Source organism: Balaenoptera ricei, chromosome 18, assembly GCF_028023285.1.
Source record: "Balaenoptera ricei isolate mBalRic1 chromosome 18, mBalRic1.hap2, whole genome shotgun sequence".
In the NCBI taxonomy this organism is placed as follows: Eukaryota; Metazoa; Chordata; class Mammalia; order Artiodactyla; family Balaenopteridae; genus Balaenoptera; species Balaenoptera ricei.
The window spans coordinates 5,551,453-5,575,190 of record NC_082656.1 but is presented as its reverse complement, the minus strand read 5'-3'; the positions used below and the strand labels follow the sequence as shown (position 1 = coordinate 5,575,190).

Below are 23,738 nucleotides of genomic sequence, written 5' to 3'. Positions count from 1 at the left end.
CCCTTTAATTAATCAAATTAACCAGACTAGCCTGCTTGATTCTCCCAGCTCATCCTTTTGAATAGGATTTAAAACAGGGTATCTTTCTTGAGCTTTGATTTTACTTGGCAGATTAAATGCGCACCGTTAAGGGCTCTCAATCCCTGAAAAAGAAAATACTACAAAATGCTCAGCCCCAGGAACCTCTCCGTCCCTGTGTCTTGATTCTAACCTGAGGCTGTACTAATTCAAAACTCCCCTTTCATGCTGAGAATTACTAAAGCCACAGAAACCCGCCTGCTGTCATTTCTGGAAGCGATGACGTATGCTCCCCCCATCACATTCTTGTGGACGGCATTTCCACTAAAATTCTTCCAAGAAATGCCTTAACAAAATACTCCACTTACCTCTGGGGAAGTGCCTGGCTGTTTAGCAGGAAGCGAGTGTCTACTGTGAAACTTACCAATGTCAAGTGCAAGCTTGAGTTTTAAAGAAATAAAGTTTGTTTGTTTAAGGCTACTATGTTACAATATTAATTTGAAAGTGAAAAAAAGGCCACTTGAATATGATTTTCTCAAGGAAGCATTAAGTGTGGCCTTAGGGAGAGAATAAAAGTGATCACCTAGCTAACGAGAAAAGAAGGAATGCTTGTACGTGGAAAATCCACCATTGATCTCTGCTTGGATTTTACACAGGCCCGTCTGCCTGTGAAGTGGATGGCTCCTGAAAGCTTGTTTGAGGGGATCTACACAATTAAGAGTGATGTCTGGTCATACGGAATATTACTCTGGGAAATATTCTCGCTTGGTAAGACTTGCAGTTCCCTGAGCCCTGGGCTTCTGCATTCTGCCCCCTCTGCACTCCTCCCCCACTCCTAAGTCAAAGGGTGGAAGAAATGCCATGACCCAGAGCCTGCCTAGTCTTACTTCTGTTGCAGCCTGAGCCCCTTTATTTTTACGTGCTGGTGTCCGTTGGTCTGTCCTGCCTGCCAGAACGTGGCTTCTTCTGCCCAGCACCACACAGAGCTGGCCCAGGGAGCCACAATCCATCGTGTTTGCCAGTTGAGTGAATAATAAACACCTGAAGGGTGAGTGGATGGTTATATGCCCTCTTGTTTCTCTCAGGTGTCAATCCTTACCCCGGGATTCCAGCTGATGCTAAATTCTACAAACTCATCCAGAGTGGATTTAAAATGGATCAGCCATTTTACGCCACGGAAGAAATGTAAGTTTAAGTCAGACCGTAAAGTGGCTGAAATCGGAAATTTACAGCCTGTCTAGTTCCAAATCCATGAAAAAAAAAAAGTAAAACTCTTTAGTATGAAGTTCCCATGATTCCTCTTAAGAAAAGGAAAGAAAAGCAAAGAAAGGAAAAGGAAAGGAAAGAAAACTCTTCCTTTTGGTTTCAGGGATTTCTGAACATAACTGAATGTTTTCTGGGTTTCAGTTCCTTTACTTGAGGGACCCTTCTCCTGAATTCTGGTCCACACTGTATTTGTCAAAATGCATCATCTAATTTGTCCTTTCTCATATGAGTTCAAAATCTAGGCTAGTACTTGCCTCTGGACAAACATGCCATAAACAAGTATCTCCAGAGCAATAAATGGTGCTTCGTTAAGTGGAAAGTGACCCATTTTGCTTCATTCAGATTTCCTATCTTGCTCCTTCTTCTGTTGTCTTTACAGATACTTTATAATGCAATCCTGCTGGGCTTTTGACTCAAGGAAACGGCCATCCTTTCCTAACCTGACTTCATTTTTAGGATGTCAGCTGGCAGATGCAGAAGAAGCGGTAGGTGGCAGCACAGCATCTTATAAAGTATCGTTAGGAAGGAAAGAACTCTCTAACTCAGAACACTCATTGCTGATTTCCTAAGTGCCAAAAGTACCAAGTTGCCTTCCTCATCACAACTGGTCTAGGTTGCTCTTTATAAGTTGTATGGGGTCAAACTCATAATCCTAAACTCAAAGCAAAGGGCCACCCATCCTTCATCAATATAATTAGATTAAGAAAAGCATTCAGAAAAGTAAAGCTGCTCTTGTCCTGAAAAAAAAAAAAAAAGAGTTGTATGGGGTTAGATACACTTACGGATAAGTGTTTTTAGGGGGAAAGAAAAAAAGAAAAACTTTTCCTGAAGATTTTAGCCAATTGATTAAGAAATTAAATGCTTTTAAGTGACCAGTGCAGAGGACCAAACAAATAAATAAAACGTAATCCCTGACCTCCAGAAGCCACTGACTTTACCTAATTCAGCATGAAGGTTTTGTGTGGAATAATCATACAACTCAATCATGTAATAGAGTGGAAAGAGCATTGACCTGGAGTCCTGAGAGCTTAGTACCAGCACTGGGCCTTAGTTTTCTTACCTGTAAAATGGGTTGCTAAGCCAGATGACCTTTGAGCTTTGGGAACTGGTAATTACTTTGCTGACTCTCACCCTTAACAGTACCACCTGATGTAGTTAGAGGAGCCATCCCCTAGACCAAGTGAGCAAAGGAACCTGGAACTCCCAATACCTTGGTTCAAATCTTGGCTCCATTGTTTGCTTCTGATATGAGTTAATTAAGTCACTTAATCTTTGGGGGAGCGGGGGGGGGGGGGGGTCTCAGTTTCCTTATCTGAAATATGGGATTAACAAATCTTTGTGGATTTGTAAGGAGTAAATAAGATGATGTATGTGAAAAGACTTAGCACATGGGGAACACTTAGCAGGTGATAAATGTTAGTTAAATATGAACTGAGTCTTTAAATGGATTGTCCGTCCTCTTTTTCTACATTATGAGGAGTCCATTTTCAATTCTGTAGTCTTTCCAGAGACATGTGTGGATGGTATGTGTCTTCTCCTCCTGTTATGATTTTTTTTTTTTAATCACATATGGAAATTCAGTATTGTCAGGGAATTAGGACAAAAAGGAGAGATGGAAAGCCCCCAGGGGACTCACAGGCTACAGAGCAGATGACTTGTAAACAGTTAAGGACACTGTAAACTAAACCGAAAGCAGAGTTTTATAGAAAAACAAGTAATGAGTAATTTTTACCTGTTGGGCAGTGGCTCCACCGCGGTGTTATTTGAAGTGAGCTGTGAAGACTGAGTAGATTTTGGCTGCTCACTGGGGGGTGGGGGTTAGCAAGATGCTGCAGGCTGGGTGAGTAATATAAATAAAGGTTCAGAGCTGAGAAAGTAGAATGGAAAATAATGGGTTGTAACAAAAGTATAGGGTGAGTGGGGGCATGTGGAAGAAAACAAGACTGCAGAGCTGGTGTGACCGGCATGGAGGGTCCACGGCTGCTGAGGTGCCCTTGGCATTGTTCAGGACGACCTTGACCTGGCCAGAGTTCCCCTTTCACGTCCCCACACCCACAGGACGTCCCAACCCGCTTCCCTCTGTTCGGGGGGTCTCAGAGGTATCAGGGATGGCTGAACTGCAAGATCCCCGCGGATGAGGATTCAGCTGAGGGCATCTGTGCCCCAGGACCATCCTCCACGTTTTCCCCGGTCTCCTCCGCTCCGTGCCCCTCGCGATGGAAGGTTCTTTTCCCTCCCAGTATCAAATGCGCTTGAGAGCAAGCTGAAACACCTTTAGCTACGTTAGAGGATGGGACCCCTGGGGTGAGATGAGCACCCCAGGAGGAGCCCCTTACTCCTGCAGGTGCTGTGGGCTCAGTCCAGAAGCCTGGGAAGCAGACACTGGGTTTCGGTCCCCACTTGCCGCTTGGCTGGTCACCTGTGAGGCAGGCACGCCCCGCACAGCGATGCCAGGCAGCTCCACCCACAGTGGGCAGGCCCCTGCCCATCCGCCTCTTCTCTTCACATCTCCTAACATGTCATGTCCAGTCTCTCGGGTGGGAAAACAGGCCAGCATTCCCGGCGCAATCTTTCCTTGCACCCGCGTGAATGGTTTTTGTAGAGTCTCTGTCTCGGCTTCATCACAGACCAGGAAGGAAGATGGCTCTTGGAGAACAAGTGGGACGGGGAGGGAAACACATCTAGAAATTGCAGGTTAACACTTTAGATCTAACCCAACCCTGATGGTATGGAGTGAGAGCAGGGAGGTCATTGAATAACATGCTAAGGCATTATTCAGACACTGATGAACCAATGAGATTTTTAGAATGGACAGACATGCTTCAATATCTGTCTTTTATAAAGACCCAGATCACTATGTATGGTGACGGATGTCAACTAGATTCTTGGGGTGATTCTTTCGCAATATATACAAATGTGAATCACTGTGATGTACACTTGAAACTAATTTCAAGTGTAACAACATGTCGATTATACCTCGATAATAAAAAAAAGAGCCTGATCAAATAGTTTCCCCTCTCCAAATTCTCCCCTAACTTCCGATTTCAGGTTCCTTCTTCTGAATCCCCTAACACTTTGTCTATCCCTCTACATGAAACTCAAGTCATGCTGTGTGATAGTTTTGCTTTGTGGGTCTGTCTGCCTCATCACTAGACTTGATCCATGAGGGCAAAGGATGATGTGCTCTCATCTTTACATCACCTGATGTCACCCCATAGTCTGGAGACAGTAACTGGCTATTAAATAAATGAATGAATGTCAACATGAGAGTAGGTTAGTGACCACATCTGTTTTGTTCGCCATGGTATACGCAGCTGTAGCATCATGCTTAGTTCTCTCAGCTGTAAAATGTGTTGCTAAGCTACATGATCTTAGGGGGTACTAAGCAAATATTTCTGGATGGAGGGAAGGAAAGGACGCATAAAAGTACATTTAGGAAAACAAAGGCAAAAGAGCGAAAGTAAGGACACCAGTTAGGGTAGTTCCCTGGCGGTCCAGTGGTCAGGACTCGGCACTTTCACTGCCAGGGCCTGGGTTCCACCCCTGGTTGGGGAACTGGGTTCCTGCGTGCCTCGGATGGCAAAAGCAACAGAAAAAAAGAAGGACACCGGTTAGGAGGTGACTGCAGCCGGAGAGGTGAGCAGACAGGGAGTGAAGGGACAATGCAGTGGCAGTGGGATGAGGGAGGGACAGGCATGCCTTCTGCTTCCAGAAAGGCGCCTGAACTCATGCCATCTCTCTTCTCCTATCAGCCCCTATAAATTATGGGAAATATATACATTTTAAAGATAGAACTGGGGCTTCCCTCGTGGCGCAGTGGTTAAGAATCCGCCTGCCAGTGCAGGGGACACGGGGTCAAGCCGTGGTCCCGGAAGATCCCACATGCCGCGGAGCAACTAAGCCTGTGCGCTACAACTACTGAGCCTATGCTCTAGAGCCTGTGAGCCACAACTACTGAGCCCGCGAGCCACAACTACTAACGCCCGCATGCCCTAGAGCCCGTGCTCTGCAACAAGAGAAGCCACGGCAATGAGAAGCCCGCGCACCGCAGTGAAGAGTAGCCCCTGCTCACCGCAATTAGAGAAAGCCCGTGTGCAGCAACAAAGACCCAACACAGCCAAGAATAAATAAATTTATTAAATTAAAAAAAAGATAGAACTGAGGCCATAATGGCCTCTGAAAGCAAGAAGGAGATCTTTGTGGACCAGAAATTATGGAAAATCCCTGAGGCAATGAAAGCAGTTAAGACGGAAGAGGGAAAACCCAAAACAGAGGCTTCTTTGAAAAAACAAGGCAAAGTGCTTTCCTAAAAGGGTGGGAAGAGGTATAGATTCTACAGGAGCTCTGCGGTGGGAGCAACCACACTGTTAAATAAACACAAGAATAAAATGGGTGTTAAATATGTAAGTATAACCACTGGTGAAGGAGAAATATAACACATAATCTCAGATTCAGCAGAGAAGAGAAAAGGGACCCTAGAAAACATGATCAATCTAACAAAATGGAAAAGAGAGAAAAAGAATTCATGACAATAGAAAAGACAAAATGGCGAGGATTAGTAAGCTCATTTAAGAAAGAGAATTTCGGGCTCCCCTGGTGGCGCAGTGGTTAAGAATCTGCCCGCCAATGCGGGGTACACGGGTTCAAGCCCTGGTCCGGGAAGATCCCACATGCCACGGAGCAACTAAGCCCGTGCGCCACAACTACTGAGCCTGCGCTCTAGAGCCCGTGAGCCACAGCTACTGAGCCCACATGCCACAACTACTGAAGCCCACGTGCCTAGAGCCCGTGCTCTGCAACAAGAGAAGCCACTGCAATGAGAAGCCCACGCACCGCAAGGAAGAGTAGGCCCCGCTCGCAGCAACTAGAGAAAGCCTGCGCACAGCAACAAAGACCCAACGCAGCCAAAAATAAATAAATAAATAAAATTTAAAAAAAAAAAAAAAAAGAAAGAATTTCAAAAGTGGGTATGAACCATCTTCCACATCTCGGGCCCTAGAGCCCTGGTAAGGCTCTGGATAAGAGTGTTCCCGGACCCAGAAGATAGGAGTAGGAATAAGTAAACCTTTCTGCAGGGTAGGCTGCTGATGTGACTCACAATTCAAAAGTGCGTCCTCTCTGGTCCAGCAATTCCACTTCCCTCATTTATCCCAAAGACAGACAAGGTCATGTGTGCACTTTTCAGTTTATGTGATACAGCCAATCCATCAAAAGTTTAACTATGGTGCATCAGTACTGTGGAACCCTAGGCTGCCGTTAAAAAGATGAGACGTGCCCATGTGTAGTAAATAGTGAAAAGATGTAACACATGTAACATATGAGCAACATATTTGTAATTCAAAACAAGGTTCTACAACAGAACCTACAGTCCGGGCCTCCCGACACAAAATTGTGTGTGAACAGCAAGCTAGCTATAATGGTGACTTTAGCTTTTTTTTTTCTATATATCTTTCTATATTGCTTAGTTTATCTATATGAATGTGTATTAACTCTATAATGAAACAAAAAAGTAGAGCTGTTTTCATTTTGGACAAAAATTTTTAAAGTCACTGAACTCCCAAGTGAAAACCCAAGAAATCAATTCTCTGTATTTACTGCATAAAGAACAGATCTTTTTGGGGGCTTTTCTCTGAGTTTTTTAAAACTTACTTTATTGAAGTATAGTTGATTTACAATGTTGGGTAAATTTCTGCTGTATAGCAAAGTGAGTCAGGTATACATATCTATACATTCTTTTCCATTATGGTTTATCACAGGATATGGAATATAGTTCCCTGTGCTATACAGTAGGGCCTTGTTGTTTATGCATTCTATATATAAATGGCCTTTCTCTTTTATGGTTTTTCTGCATGGCCTCAGGATTTCTAGATTGAGATTTTACATCTAAAAGAAGAAACAATAATGAAATAAAATATTTGACTATGACTTGATTTCTCCATTAATAAAAGGATGAAGTTTGCTTGGTCAATTAATATGTAGAATATCCTCTAAGATCTATGCATAATACAAGTAACAATTGCCATGTAGGCATGTGACACGTAAGTCTTCATCAGATGGTAATCAGTGTCCTGTCTCTTTCCCACATGCAGATGTATCAGAACATGGATGGCCATGTTTTGGAACGTCCTTCTGTTTACCAAAACAGGCGACCTTACAGCAGAGAGGTGGACTCAGGGCTACCCTCTCCACGGGCTCACGTTGAAGATTCCTAGAGAAACAACTTAGTCCTTGAGGACATCATCCCCCCGCCTACCTTAAACAGGCTATAGATTACCAAAACAAGATTAATTTCATCACTAAATGAAAATATATTCTCAACTGCTGCTTTGCTGGACTTTTCTCTAGAAGCTCTCTGTATTTACTCTTGTTTCCAAAGGGACTTTTGTAAAATCCAGTCATTCTTTGCACAAGGCAAGAAGAGCTGATAATTAACTTTATCGGAGCATCTACCTACATCCACAGGCCTTCCCAGGCTGGCTTGATTGAAAACTGTGTACCTGAAGTATAGTATATTCTTGTAAATACATAAGACAAAAGCATTTTGCTAAGGAGAAGCTAATATGATTTTTTAAATCTATGTTTTAAAATAATATGTAACTTTTTCAGCTATTTAGTGATATATTTTATGAATGGAAATAAAATTTCTACTATAGAAATGTTCGTTATTGAATTGTTTACATGGTAGATTTAGGGTGAGACTTAACTGGAGTCATGAATCTACTGAAACCATGTCAGATGTTTTGTTTGTGCCTGTGTGTTTTTTTCCTATGGTGATGGCTAATTCCTTTGTCATATTTTTGAAAGGCTCCATGACTCCTGCCCCAGACTGTGTGAAGAACAGCCGGTGTTCATGAACTTTACAAAAAAGGTGTCATACACTGTGTAGACTTCCAGAGCCTACTTTCTTTAAAAAAAAAAAAACAAAACACCTACATTATGCTAAGATTCACTCATGATATTACACAGAGCTATGAATATACAATTACTACTATTTATTCATTTTCACATGATATTTGAAGTTTTAGGGGTTGGGTGGTATAATGGGTTCACAGGCATTCCTCACTGTATTATTATTATTTTTAAATTAATTAATTAATTTATTTTTTGGCCGTGCCGTGAGGCATGCGGGATCTTAGTTCCCCGACCAGGGATCGAACCCGTGCCCCCTGTATTGGAAGCATGGAGTCTTAACCACTGGACCACCAGGGAAGTCCCCCTCATGGTATTATACTTAATAACATAATTTTTGTATGTACCAAATATGATATTTAAAAGGCGATATTTTCTTAGGAGGGATGGCATTTATTTTATTTTTAAAATGTATTTTATTGAAGTATAGTTGATATACAATGTTGTGTTAATTTCTGCTGTACAGCAAAGTGATTCAGTTATACATATATATACACATTCTTTTTTATATTCTTTTCCATTATGGTTTATCACAGGATATTGAATATAGTTCCCTGTGCTATAACAGTAGGACCTTGTTGTTTATCCATTCTCTACATAATGGTTTGCATCTGCTAATCCCAAACTCCCAATCCAAGGAAGGATGGCATTTAAAATCCTCTTAGGGGAGCAGGTAGGGAGGGAAGGATTGGGTGTTTGGGATTAGCAGATGCAAACTATTATGTAGAGAATGGATAAACAATAAGGTCCTACTGTATAGCACAGGGAACTATATTCAATATCCTGTGATAAACCATAATAGAAAAGAATATGAAAAAGAGTATATATATATATATATATATATGCATGTATAACTGAATCACTTTGCTGTACAGTAGAAACTGGCACAGCATTGTAAATCAACTACACTTCAATAAAATTTAAAAAATAAAAAAACTAAAACCTCCTAAGGGAAAATGAAACTAGACCCTTTTAAACCCAGCTCTTACCACAGGTTTAGTTTGGGTCAAGTTGTGTCCCTGACATAACGACACATTGTAAAAAGGTGTCAGAACACAACTTACAAGCTCCCATCTTAGAGAAGCGTTGCTGCTACCACCTGGACAGCCCCTGCCGCCGAGCCCTTGTAGGAATCTTGCCAGTAGGTGGAGCCCTGGGACTACTGTTTTCATTACCGCAGCCAGACTCCAGGACTCCAGCCTGTCTCTGGACAAATTGTAAGAAGCAGAATTAAAGAAAAGGCCAATCAGTTGATTAGAAGGAAAAATAACCCTCTATGCAGACAACGTCAATTCATTTATTCACCAACTGTGGGAATGATGGTACATTTTATGTGCATTATTTACACATTCCCAACCGTGATGGAGCAGCCTGAGGTCAGATTCTTTCCGAGGACCTGGTATTTACCACTCTATTCTACACCGTGCATTCATCTACGCAGGGAATGCGCTTTTGAGCTTCTTCTTGGAGCACCTTCTCTGCTTAATGTTATCTGAGCCTGGACTGGCTTCCTATACTGAAAACAAAGACTGTTTCCTAGAGATTCCCAGAATTAAGAAAAACACCCTGAGGGGCTGGCCTGCAGCAGGGAGATACCCGCGTGACCTCTTATCACAGCTGCAGCCCTTCTCCCACCACCACCGCTTGTGTTCCTTCCTGATCATGCTTCTCTCTCCTCAGCTCTACATGAAGGACCTTCTCAGTAACAGATTTGTCTGAGCTCACCTGCCAGGCCCACTATCGTTTTTGTCAAAAATAAACGATGTATCAGAATTCACATTTGCTACTGTCTGTGCCACAATCACCATCAACAACAGAAAAAAAAAGGAGGGGCTCTTATCCCCTAAAAAAACACATCTTTTTAGCTCCAGGAGACCCAACGTGTATTAAATTTCAAATTATCTTAAAGAGGCAGAAAAGTCTTTGATGATTTTTTTTTTGCACTAAAATATACATAATCTAAAATTTACCACCTTAGCCACCTTTTAAATTGAGGTATAGTTGATTTACAATGTGTTAGTTTCAGGTGTACAGAAAAGTGATTCAGTTGCATATATATGTATATATACTCTTTAAAAAATTTTTTTTATATTAGGATATAGTTGATTAACAATGTTGTATTAGTTTCAGGTGTACAGCAAAGTGATTCGGTCACTTATATATATGTATATATATTCTTTTTCAGATTCTTTTTCATTATAGGTTATTACAAGATATTGACTATAGTTCCCTGTGCTGTGAGTAGGTCTTTGTTATCTATTTTACATATAGTAGTGTATATATCTTAGCCATTTTTCAGTGTACAGCTCAGTGGCATTAAGCACATTCACACTGTTGTGCAACCGTCACCACCATCCATCTCCAGAACTTTCTCATCTTCTCAAACTGAAACTGTCCCCATTAGATACTAACTCCCTATTCCCTCTCCCCCCTCCCCCAGCCCCTGGCAGCCCATCCTACTTTCTGCTTCTCTGAATTTGGCTACTCTCAGTACTTCATATAAGTGGCATCGTGCAGGATATGTCTATTTGTAACATAATGTCCTCAAGGTTCGCTTGGATGAATTCTTTAGATTGTATTGATTTGTTGATAACACACTATATTCCAGAGCTGTGCTGAAGGCTTCACATGGATTTTCTCATTTAACAAATTGTGAGGTAGGAGCTTGTTCTGTGGCAGTTTAACGGTGAAACGGAGACGTAAGCCTAAGAAGGGTTAAGTCACTTACTTAGATCCGCGGAGACACTAAATGCAGGCCTGACCCGTCACCCACGCTGGCCACCTCCTCACCATCTCACCGTCCACTTTGGCTCTCTGGCCTCCTTCTGCCAGGACTTCATCTTGCTTTGGCTCAGTCCTCAGCCAATGAAGGGAGTCTGGTAACAGCAAGATCACACGAGTTCCAACTCCCAGTTTGCCTCAAATTAAAAATGCATGTGTAGGGACTTCCCTGGTGGCGCAGTGGTTAAGAATCCACCTGCCAATGCAGGGGACACGGGTTCGAGCCCTGGTCTGGGAAGATCCCACATGCCACGGAGCAACTAAGCCCGTGCGCCACAACTACTGAGCCTGCGCTCTAAAGCCCGTGAGCCACAGCTACTGAGCCCGTGTGCCACAACTACTGAAGCCTGCACACCTAGAGCCGGTGCTCCGCAAGAAGAGAAGCCCGCACACTGCAACCAGAGGAAGCCCACGCACTGCAGCAAAGACACAACACAGCCAAAAATAAATAAATTAATTAATTAATTTTTAAAAATGCATGTGTAGGAAAGCAATTTGCCTTCCTGGTATCTTATTGAGAAAACTTCTGCATAAGCTCTGCTTGTGAAAAGTTAAGGGCTATAGTTGAAGGGAGCAGATACCTGAAATGTTTCAACTAAAAAAACTAAATAAAAATTTGTGCCTATTTAAGAATTTTCTCTATGTACTGCTAAAGGTCTCTTAAAAGAAAAATTATAATGAAGTCTGATATAATATATTCAGCAGCCAAAACATAAGAATCATAGCTTGTATGGTTAAACACAAATTACGAGGCTACAACTCTATATCAATTAACGTAAGAAAACAATAGCTTTATCGATACATAATTCATATACCATACAATTCGCCTGTTGATAGTGTACGATTGAGTGAATTAACTTTTTGCTTGGATGAAAATTGCCTGACCTCTGACCACCTTACATTTCTTTGATTTGACTGGGGAAGAGTCAAACGGGATTAATTGACCCCCAGAGTGCTTCAGTGGCCTGGCTTGCCAGGTTCCGTGTCAGGAGTTTAGTTAGGGTTTTTTTGCTGGATGTTGCTTCTATATCCAAGACTATTTAACACCTTAACCTTCTGTGTCTTAAAGGTTCCTCTGTTAGTAGTGGGCTATTTGGAGTTCCTACTGTTATGCAGTAGATAACACAGAATAAAAGGTTAGGCTCCTGGTCTCTGCCCGAAATGCGGTCCTGTCAGTGGCAAGGCCCTTCCCACCGTGGTATCAGCATTTCCATGAGCACAGGAGTTTCCACTTGCAAATTCAGATGTCTATCTCTCCTGCAGCTCTCAGAGGAACTGAGAACCGCCAGGCTCCAGGCCCAGGCTGGGCGCCTTGGGTGAGGGAGACCGTCCACATGCAGAATAAGAGGAGAAGGTAGGTAAGGGTCGCACAAAGAGGGAGGAGACCCCTTCTCCCTTAGTTTCTGCTCTGCCTTCTGTTCCCGCTAATCTGCTCACACGAGAGCCCGGGACCAGGGAGGGACTAAGGCTGGCGGGGAGGCGCTAGACAGACCTGGCCTCTTCCCCACCGCTCTGTTCTGAATTGCTGCATGGTCAGTGCTGGAATGAACCGAAGCTGAGGGAGCTGGTGGAGGGAGAAGGGGAAGAAGTGGACATTGGCTGTTAACCGGGTCTGCGGAAAACCGGCAGGGACGGGAAAGGGCTGTGTTTTTTTTGTTTTGTTTTAAATTATTTATTTTATTTATTTATTATTTTTTGGCTGCGTTGGGTCTTTGCTGCTGCGCGCGGGCCCCCTCTAGCTGTGGTGAGCGGGGGCCACTCCCCGCCGCGGCGCGTGGACCCCTCATTGCAGGGGCCCCTCCCGTTGTGGAGCACGGGCTCCAGGTGCACGGGCCTCAGCAGTTGTGGCACATGGGCTCAGTAGCTGTGGCTGGCGGGCTCCAGAGCGCAGACTCAGTAGTTGCGGCGCACGCGCTTAGTTGCTCCGCGGCATGTGGGATCCTCCTGGACCAGGGCTCGAACCCGCGTCGCCTGCATTGGCAGGCGGACTCCCAACCACTGCGCCACCAGGGAAGCCCGAAAGGGCTGTGTTGACTCTGGTGGCAGAAGGGAGAACAGAAGAACACTCCATGGCTGGTCCATTGCAGAGATTGTGCACAATGTTATATTGGCCGACACCTCTGCAGTGCTTTGTAACAGGAACACTTTGGTACATTAATTCACTTCATCTTTGCAAAAATCCCATGAGGTCAATACTCTTTTTAGCCCCGTTTTACAGACAAAGAAATTGAGGTGCAGAAAAGTTCGATAACTTGACAAATGCCAGTTGGTAGGTGGCAGAGCCTGGGCCAGAGCTCTCCCGGGTCCATGCCCTCCACACTGGGCTCTTTGCCCGAAACTGCAAACACACTACAGGATCCAGTGTGTTTTCACATACCTATGTGAGGTATACGATGTGCAAGTGTTAATCTTATATCTATACCTTTTTTCATATTTGAAGACATGGCCTGTAGTGGTGGTACTTCTGGCCCCAGATTTACCCCCTTTGAAAAGCAAATTTCATCAACTTCTTTTCTGTCAGTCCTTCAATCATGATCCTTTGGCCCAGGCAGTCAGGGTGAGACCTGGAATGGGAAACGTCAGAGAGTTAGGACAAAATCTGTGGCTGCTGATAGATTGTCACCTGCTTCTCACAGACTGTGCGGGCCAATGTGACTGATTTATTAATGCTAATGTGGTTGCCCTCTCATTGAATTTTTTTTTCTTTTTTTTTTTATTGGAGTATAATTGCTTCACAATGGTGTGTTAGTTTCTGCTTTATAACAAAGTGAATCAGCTATACATATACATATGTCCCCATATCTCCTCTCTCTTGCGTCTCCCTCCCACCCTCCCTATCCCACCCCTCTAGGTGGACACAAAGCACCAAGCTGATCTCCCTGTGCTATGAGGCTGCTTCCCACTAGCTATCTATTTTATGTTTGATAGTATGTATATGTCAATGTTACTCTCTCACTTCGTCCCAGCTTACCCTTCCCCCTCCCCGTGTCCTTAAGTCCATTCTCTACGTCTGCGTCTTTATTCCTCTCCTGCCCCTAGGTTCTTCAGAACCTTTTTTTTTTTTTTAGATTCCATATATATGTGTTAGCATACGGTATTTGTTTTTCTCTTTCTGACTTACTTCACTCTGTATGAGAGTATCTAGGTCCATCCACCTCACTACAAATAACTCAGTTTCGTTTCTTTTTATGGCTGAGTAATATTCCCTTGTATATATGTACCACATCTTCTTTATCCATTCATCTGTTGATGGCCACTTAGGTTGCTTCCATGTCCTGGCTATTGTAAATCCTCTCACTGAATTTTGATTCAGATGAAAGCCAATGTGGAGTTAGCATGGCTTTTGGAAATATGTTTGCATTTTCAGTTCTACAGGGAAATAGCAGCAATATCTTTAAATTTTAAAATTCTGACCCCTCCTTTTCTTTGACTTTATCTTCCACAGTATTTATTTCATTTTTTCTTTTAATTGAAGTATAGTTAATTTACAATGTTGTGTTAGTTTCAGGTGTACAGCAAAGTTATTCAGTTATATGTATATATGTATATTCTTTTTCATATTCTTTTCCATCATGGTTTGTCACAGGATATTGAATATAGTTCCCTGTGCTATACAGTAGGACCTTGTTGTTTATCCCATTCTATAGATAATAGTTTACATCTGCTGACCCCAAACTCCCAGTTTTTCCTTCCCCCACCCCCTCCCCCTTGGCAACCACAAATATCTATGTTCTCTGTGTCTTCTTCCACAGGATTTTTGTTTTGAGTATACATAAAAGGTATCAGGGTAAGAAATTTAATCTGTGTGGTCATCTGGTCAACTAATTCACCCCATGGTGTTTATTACATGCCTCCTGAGGGCTCGGTTCTCGGCACCCAGGACACAAGCAAACCAGACACACTGTCTCCAGGCTCATAGAATTCACTGTGGCTGAGAGGTGATATGAAACTAAATACAATAAGCAAGGTGATTTCAGATAAGGATAGATATATTCAGGAAGAAAATAACACATAACGGTGTCTGGGCGACAACCGAGAATGGGGCAGAATGATTCCTTAGACACTGCTTCTTGTTGAGTGAGAGTTTATTAGATACTTATTGTGTGAAGCATTTGAAATGCAGAGAAAGAGTAAAACATGCTACCTGTTCTCCACAGCAGTAGCAACAAGACGGGACATGGAATTTCAAGCGGGTCGACTTGTGACCTGCCTGGGTTACCAGGGAAAACTTCCCTGGGATAACATTGACATTAAAATGCTAATGGCACCAAAAGTCTATCCGGCTTGAATGCTGAGAGTGAATATGGGCCCTGCCGGCTTAGATGGTGGGAAGGGTTTGGTTGGACACCCTTACCCCTTTGCAAGACCTCTGCTCCCTGGATTAGACCTTAAGCCTGTGTTTGTTGATTGCACAAGTACTCTGGATCGGCTTCTCCCAGAGGCATTTAAACCATGCCAAGCTGGTGTTGCATAAAAAAACAAGCCTATGCATTCAGCAAATATAACCCGGCGAGCAGAGACGAGTCTCTCACTCACCCGGAGGGGAGCCCAGGTCCTGCTGCCGCCAGTGGAACACAGGCGATGGACATTGAGAAGGTCAACTCCATGGACTCTGGAGAATTTGTGGATGTGTTTGGGAATGTCGTCGAGAGATGTCCTCTGATTGCAGCCGCCGTTCGGTCCCAGCGCCCGTTCTCTGACTTGGAAGATTTAGAGCAGCACTTTTTTGCCTTTACCGATGCTCTTCCACAGTCAGGTAAGGCTTTGGTGTTAGACACTGAGATTCTCAACAGAGGGATTTCAGATATGCTTATCAAAAAAAACTGGGGGGGGGGGGGTCATGTGGCTTTTTTTTTAGTTTTTAATTTTAAAAAATTTTAATAGTTTTTAAAGGTTACTTTCCATTTAATTATTACAGAATATTGGCTGTGTTCCCCGTGTTGTACACTACATCCTTGATCCTATCTCACCCCCAATAGTTTGTACCTCCCCCCCACCCTATATTTCCCCCCAGTGGTAACCACTAGTCTGTTCTCTGACCTGTGAGTCGGCTTCTTTTTCGTCATCAAAATGTTTTTAGATATTTGAGCCCAGTTGCTTATCACTGGTATATATATTTAGCTCTCTTTGCTGTAAGGGTCAGTAAGTTCCTTCAGACTCTGTGAATGAGAATCAAGCCCTTGCAGCGTTAAGCGGACAGTGGAGTGAAAGAACGTTCCTTGGCTCAGGTAACGTGGCTGTTAAATATTAAAGCTACGGGGTCACCAGGAAAGAGGAGCAGACAGCGGTCTCCCCAGGCCTCGCGGCGGCTCAGGGGCCAAAGGTCAGGCTGGGGGCCCACCCTCTCGCCGTGTGTTCGCTTTGGGAATGTCCTGTATGCAACAGAGAAGACAGCGCCATATCAGACTATCTCAGGAGCCCAGGGGAAAGAGCAAACGGCTGACATTTTTACCAGAAAGGGCCGGTTTGGACCAGATGGCTGAGGAAAGTAAACTCCCTCAGATCAGCAACTCCCTGGGGGAGTGAGGGGGAAAAAGACAAAAATCTGAAGGACTCCCTCTGGAGAAAGGGAGAGAAATTGCTGATGTCCTTTGGGTAGAGAGAGAAAAGGAGGCACTTGTGGGTGTGGCGTGGGCAAATGAGGAGGTCTAGGGTCAGGCCAACCCCAGGTGACTCAGAAGGGCACACGGCCTCATGGGGTTCAGAGGCCGAATGTTAGCAGCCAAGGCTCCCTCCTGGGCTGTCTTCACGGTCCTTGGAGAAGCCTGGATGGGCTGAGGGGACCTCGAGGGGACGGACTGCCTTCACAGAGGGGCTTCCACAGGGATCTGGGCTGAGAGAGAAGCACTGTCCCTTCTTTTCCAGACACTGCTCAGCTGTGCGCCCAGGGCTTGGACACCTGGCATGGTTTCTAGCTGTCAGGGGATTCTCCCAAATAAGGAACTCATTTTAATTCCCTGTAGGCACATTCAGGGTGAGGGGAGGCCAGGGGGATAAAATCAAGCTGACAGGAATGTGGGCGCCCTGTTGATCCTCACCCATTTCTCAGGGCCTCTCGGAAGCTGAACCCTCAGCTGCCCCATTAGCCTCAGACACTAGGGAACCTCTGAATCCTGACCAGTGTAAGAATCCCACACCCCACCCCCTGTGGAGGGGATGTTGGGACTTGATAAATGTTTGCTGAGTGAATGAATGAAATTGTTCCTAAGAGGATTTTGAAAGATGATCAGTCTTGGTATCACCCCTTCCCCACACATTTTAACTGGGGTGACTTTAGTGGCAGGTCAGTGGGACAAAATAACTGGAGGGAGTTTGGACCACCTGGGTGTTTGTTTGCTTCTACACTGGACACAGGTCTTTGGTGGGACCTCCCTGCTGGTCGAACCTGCCTCTCAGCCCTAGGATGGCGTCCACACTTGCCTCAGGCAGCTGGGAGCACAGCCTGTCTCTAATCACCTTGCCCCGTATCTAATCATCTTCATGGCATTAGACAGCTGACACTAGCAGTAGAAATAATAATAACAATCACTAGAATGCATTTAACCCTTACTCTTGCTGTTTCAGGCACCTTTCCAAACACCTCGCATTTGTTAACTCATTTAATCCTCATAATAATCCTATAAAACAAGGATTATCATTATTATCCCCCTTTTACAGATAAGAAAACTCAGGCACAGAGAGATTAAATAACTTGATCAAGGACACAGCTAGAAAGTGGCAGAACTGGGATTTAAACCCTGACACTCAACCCAACAGCTTTTGAAGGATTTTCCAGAGAATCAAAAGCAAAATCTAGAAACAGTTTCTAGGGCTTGTATTTATTCATTCACTGATTTATTCAATTAACATTAATGCTTGATGTCCCAGGCTTTTTTTTTCTTTTTATCCTTTTTTTTCCCCGCCCCCGGCCATGCTGCGAGACTTGTGGGATCCCAGTTCCCCAACCAGGGATTGAACCACGGCCAGGGCAGTGAAAGCGCCAAATCCTAACCACTAGATCACCAGGATACTCTCTGGTTTTTTAAATAATCAAGCAAAATGGGATTCACTGCATAGTCTAGCTTTACTCCTGGAATAGTAAGCAACAAACTGGGTGTAATAGAGTCTTTGAATCCTAAAACTAAAAGAGACCTTAAAGAGATGTTCAGGATATGATGATCTAACTGGTAAAGGACTTGTTTTAGATGATCTAAGAGAACCCTCTACCATTAAAAGAAAACTGGAAATCCTGTTTCTAGAGGAAACTAAGGTTCACAATCCATTTAGGAGACGCTATGATGATTATTGACCAGTAGGTGGCAGTCCAGGACTAATATTTAGCTCCAGCACTAATTGGCAAAGTGCCCTTTCAAGCCAATCAATTCCTAATTCCCAAGCCAGAGGAATGACGTAGTAAAGGGAAGAAAGTACACACACACACACACACACACACACACACACACGGCTAATGACGAACTGATTCAATACTGATTTGTGTTAAAAATCAAAGAGTAATAACACCATCATAACAGAGTTAATCATGCACCTCTTTGTGGCATTTCAGAATTGCAATAATGCCATAATTCGTTATTTAATACTTATTTCAGAACACAGTTGTTGGAAGAATCAAAGAGTTGGATACTAATAATTTCCTTAAATGTAGGCGATAAGGTATTTAGATGAGGCTATCAAAATGTGTTTGTTCGGTCAAAGAATACATAACACTCCTTCCCCAGAGTAATGTGTCAGTCAATAAACACTTGCTGAATGCCTGCTATGCCCAAGGAATTGTCCCAGGCACTGGGGATAGAGCCTTGAACAAGACAAGTCCCTGCCTTCAGTGAGCTTACATTCTAGTGAAATGACACCGGATTAACATAAATTAATAAGATCATTTCAATTCTAGAAACTATTAGAAGAAAATTTGTAATAGGGTGGAAAATGTGTAATAAAAGAGGTCTTTCTTAGGAAGTGATATTTGAGTTTAAAACCAAAAGTTGAGAGGGAAGCTGTTGAAGATCTAGGACAAGCCCACCCTAATACAAGGAACTTGAGACTTTTGACATTTGGGGGGCACAGAAAGACCAAGGTGGTTGGAGAATGGTGGAGAGTGGAGGGACAGGAGGAAAGAGGGGTCAGGCAGAGGGACCGCAGTAGCAGTAAAAGTGAGAGATGATGGTCGGGTGAACTCGGGTTGGAGCAGGAGAGATGAAGAGATGTGGCTGGATTCTCAGGATACATTTTAGTTAGAGCCAACAGGTGTTTTTGATGGATTTGTTGGGGGAAGGCAGGTCAGAAACAAAGAGAAATTAAGGATAAGTCCTACGTTTTTTGTTTTTGTTTTTTTTAAAGAACAGGCAGTTGTATACAAAGATAGATGCTTATTTGTGCCTGGCAGTTAAACCTCCTCACGTGTTAACTCTTTTTTTTTTTAATTAATTAACTTATTTATTTATTTATTTATGGCTGTGTTGGGTCTTCGCTTCTGTGCAAGGGCTCTCCCCAGTTGCGGCAAGCGGGGGCCACTCTTCTTCGCGGTGCGCGGGTCTCTCACTTTCGCGGCCTCTCTTGTTGCGGAGCACAGGCTCCAGACGCGCAGGCTCAGTAATTGTGGCTCACGGGCCTAGTCGCTCCGCGGCATGTGGGATCTTCCCAGACCAGGGCTCGAACCCGTGTCCCCTGCATTGGCAGGCAGATTCTCAACCACTGCGCCACCAGGGAAGCCCAAGTCCTACGTTTTTAATCTGAGCAAATGAGTGGGTGGTGGTCTGTTTTCTAAAATGAGGAGGAGTTCGGAATTGAGAGGACAGGATGGAGGATGGGAGCTTGGTAAGTCTGAGATGCCTAGTAATCATCCAGATTAAAATATTGAGCGTTCAGTTGGCTCATAACAAAGGAACTCAGTGGAAAGCTGTGGACTAGACTAGATCTGGGTGTCGTGAAAGAATTGATGGCATTTAAAGCTATGGGACTAGATGAGAACACCTGGGACATCCGTGTGAATGCAGAAGGGAAGAGATGTGAGTACTGAGTCCTGGGGTACTTCGGTGTTAGTGATCTGGCAGAGCAAGGACCAGTGATGAGAGTAGGTAAGCGATGGTCATCTTCCAAGGAGAGAGGGCCAACCATGTGACATGCTCCCAAGAGGCTGAGAGAGGACAGAGCACTGGTCACTGGCTTGAGCAAGCCGTCCATCATCTGTGACCTGATGAGTACAGATTGGTTGGTGGGTGGGGCTGGAAGCTTGATGGGGTGAAGGGAGGCGAGGAAGTGGAGAAGCTGAGGAGACAGTGCCTTCGAGGAGTTTTGCTGTAAGGAGGAGCAGAGACGCAGGGAGGAACTAGAGGACAACGGGGCATCAAGGGAGGGCTTTACTTTTGTTTATGGAGTGAGTGGTTCTAGGGAGTGTTTGTGTGCTGATCAAGACAAGGCAGTGGTGGGACTGATGTTTGAAATTGTAACCTTTGAGATGGAAGGAGGGGCTAGCTCCAAGAACACAAGTGGAGAGGTTGGTCCAGATGATCCAATGCAGCAGGAGGGAGAACACACCAGCTGGTACAGTGTGGGGGTCCTGCGGGACTGTGAAAGGCTTCCAGGCCAGCCGCCTACTCTTCAGTGGCCGCCACTGTCTGCCCTGTTCTCCTCCTGTTGAAGCAAGGAGCGTCAGCTCTGTGCCAGGAACTCTTCGAGGTGCACAGATTCATGGTTTGTGGTCACAGCAAATAATGCACGTCCACACCTGCATCTCCAGACGCGGCACGCCAATGGCAGAGGCAGTACTCTCTCAGACTTTAGGAGGGACTGAAGAAAAGGCAGCACTGAAAGGCCGTGAAGCACGGGCCACTGACCAAACCCGGCTAGGCTTGGGCATTCCAGGTGGGAGGACCACAGGACCGAGGCAGCGAGGTGGCAAGTACCCAGGTGAGGTCTCCAGCCTCCTACTAGGGTTTAAGGCTACGGCTGGGAGTGCCTGGGGGATGCAGCGCTGGGAGGGGACCAGGGCTGTGCCGCAGGCCAGTGAGGCTGTGCCAGTGCCCTCCTGGGCAGGACTCAGGGGTCAGTGATTTGGGGCAATAAAGATGGAGTCTTTGGCTGAATGAGGTCAGGTTCTATTTCTGCGGAGCTACCGCTCCCTGCCTGACTCCCACCGTCTCCTTTTATCTGCAGCTGAGGGCTGTGTGTGTGTGTGTGTGTGTGTGTGTGTGTGTGTGTAAATCCTCTTTTCTAGTCTCTTTTCTTCTTCTCTTGGCTCTGTCTTCCCAGCCTCCTTTCTTTCCTCTTCCCCCTCTTCTCCCGCAAACAGTGGAAAACACATGCTCAATCCTGGGCAAACATTAACCCCAGGTGACGTTTTCAAGAGGGGAGACAAGCCCAGTGGAGTGAGAAGCGGGGTGCCAGGGCCGGGGTGAGGGCGGCCCTGCCCCACGCTGGAAAGGAGGTCTGGTAGGGGCGACCAGGGGACAGACCCCACCCCTGCCAGGCCCTCCCGCCGATAACCCCGTCCTCCACGCTGGAGCTGGACCTCTGCAGAGTAAGAAACAGGGGGAAGGGAAGCCGAGAGAGGGAGGCCTGTGAGAAGGCGGGGTCTCGGGCCCCTCACCTCCTCACCTCGAGGCGTCTTTGAAAACCTGAATAAGTAAGGAGGAGGCGCAGGGCGGGCCTGCGGTTCCGGCCTGGGAGCCGCCCAGCACTCGGCTGCCCAGGACCCCGCCGCCGCCCATTTTCGCGGTCCCGGCTGGGTGGGTTCGGATCGAATTCGGGTGCCGCTTGGCCTCAGGCCTGGGAAGCAGCCCGGCACAGCCACCTCCCGGCCCAGGGCTGGGGGCCCCCAGGCAGGGAATTTATCACTTACATTTTCGCACCACCCAGATCCGCTGGACGTGGGAAGTGGGAACCAACCACTTCACCTTTGCAGCGCCCCAGGGACAGGGCCCAGGAGAGGGGTTCTAAAACGGCGGTGTTACAGAGATGGGATTATTGGTGACATGAGTTTCGTTTTCGACTCCCCTTAACCTTGAAGGGGCAGCCAGTGCCCCGAAGCCAGTGGTTTTGAGCCCAGGATCCCGGGGAAGGCAGCTCCTGGCCCAGTGACCTTGGAAAGGTCACCTACCCCTTTCCGAGTCTCCCTCGAATCCTCTCTTCAATGTAGATGTTCCCCCCGGTTCTCCCACCTCTCAGGACATTGGTCCACGATTAGATGGCGCAATCCCAATCATCCTTTAACTGGGCAGAAACTATAAGATTTAAGCAGGGGAAGTTTATACCATAATTAAAGGGGGGGTTAATGATCTCCTTTTCTAGTGGAGCCCCAAGCCTGTCCCTAGCCCCAGGGTCAGATGCTTCCAGCCACATCACAGCCCAGTTGCACTGAGTTTACTAGGACACATAATATGGCTGTTTATTGAACATTTGCTAGCATTAGGTGCTGTCTGGGTAAATGAATTGTCTCTAATCCTCACCACTGCCCAGCAAGTTAGGTGTCATCAGCCCCCCTGTACAGATCCGGCTCCCCGCTTACCATACCTGAAACCTTGCCCAGCCCCAAGAATTCTAATTCTCTCTTTAGAGAGCTAAGCAAAATGATTGACCAGGGCTCAGGAAAGCCCCGGTGGATTAGGACTTGAAATCCCAGGTATCACGCCAGGTGTTTCCAGTTTTAGGCCAATGTTAGGAGATTAAGAGAAGCTCTCTTCCGTGGAAACGTTATTCTCTGAGAGCTCTTTGAGATTTACAGTGGGAGAAGGGAAATGAGCCTCAGAAACGGTGCGTGATGAGTGTGTGCTATTTTCCTACAAGGAGGAAAGCCTCTTTCATTCAAAGGGCCGTAGAATTCGGCTGGAAATGGGTTTCTTTGCAGTCAGTCATCTGCAAAGGTCTTGGGATGCCTGATTCCAGAAGCCCAGAACTCACACTTAGGGTCACAATTCCTGGGCATTTATTCGCCAAGCCCCACGGATGTTATTCCCATGGACCGTCCCCGCCCTTCTCCTTTGCAACAGAGTGAAACCCATTCCGTGGCTTTTGCAGGAAGTCTTCAGGCCCTTGTGTCCGGCCCTCTGCGACATCAAAGCCCCCCTGAGAGCAAAGGACTTTGAAAAGATACGAAACGCTCGGGCTCCCTTATCGCGTCCCTGCTCCCTCCCGAGCAAGTCGTAAATTCCGAGCCTCTGCGGCCTCTCCCCACCGCTCTTCTTGCTCCAAGGTCTCAAAGGACAAACTTGTCACTTCCCGCCCCGCCCCTGGGTCCTGGCCGAGGCCGAATGAAGCGGGGATGGAGGGGCGCGAGGTTTGGGATGGGTTGGAGGGACGGGTGCGGGGGGCGCCCTAGCCTCCCGACACCCCCAGTTGCCCCTCCTCACGTCCTGGGACCCTGCTTCCCTCGGATACCCCTCGGGGCGCGGTACCGCGCTCCCGCCGCGTGTCTGTGCTTCTCCGCAGGCCAGGAGGGCGTCCTGCGCTGCCACCCGGACCTGGCGGGCCGCGAGCTACAGCGGGGCGAGCTCAGCGCCGAGTCGCAGCGGGAACAGAGCGCCGCGGGCCTCACGAGCCTGGGCGCGGCCGAGCGGCTCTGGCTGGCCGAGCTCAACGCGCAGTACCGCGCGCGCTTCGCCTTCCCCTTCGTGCCCGCCGCGCGCCTCAGCGACCGGGCGGCGGTGCCCCGCGAGCGGGCGCGCCGGCTGCACTGCCCACCCGCTCAGGAGCTGAGCACCGCACTGGGGGAGGTGAAGAAGATCGGCCGCCGGCGCCTCGCCGACCTCCTCGGGAGCCACGCCGCCGAGCCGTAG

General features: G+C 46.1%; 2 protein-coding genes across 2 annotated transcripts in view; both read left to right on the top strand.

Moving 5' to 3' along the window:
- The window catches only part of FLT3 (fms related receptor tyrosine kinase 3), a 51,427-nt gene extending 43,931 nt beyond the window's left edge, over positions 1-7,496 (top strand). The window contains exons 21-24 of the mRNA XM_059903402.1: positions 675-786; positions 1,104-1,203; positions 1,664-1,769; positions 7,374-7,496. Coding sequence (XP_059759385.1) covers positions 675-786; positions 1,104-1,203; positions 1,664-1,769; positions 7,374-7,496 — 441 coding nt within the window. The remainder of the gene's footprint in view (positions 1-674; positions 787-1,103; positions 1,204-1,663; positions 1,770-7,373) is intronic.
- An 8,059-nt stretch (positions 7,497-15,555) lies between these two features.
- On the top strand, positions 15,556-23,738 carry URAD (ureidoimidazoline (2-oxo-4-hydroxy-4-carboxy-5-) decarboxylase). The gene is made up of 2 exons (XM_059903401.1): positions 15,556-15,730; positions 23,392-23,738. The coding sequence occupies exons 1-2, from the start codon at positions 15,556-15,558 to the stop codon at positions 23,736-23,738; spliced, it is 522 nt and encodes a 173-aa protein (XP_059759384.1).

What these genes read in the sequence shown, in the direction of transcription:
- URAD (XM_059903401.1), top strand. Translation starts at nt 15,556, where the DNA reads ATGGACATTGAGAAGGTCAACTCCATGGACTCTGGAGAATTTGTGGAT. An exon ending in CGATGCTCTTCCACAGTCAG is followed by an intron (nt 15,731 to 23,391) that starts GTAAGGCTTTGG and finishes GCTTCTCCGCAG; the next exon opens with GCCAGGAGGGCGTCCTGCGC.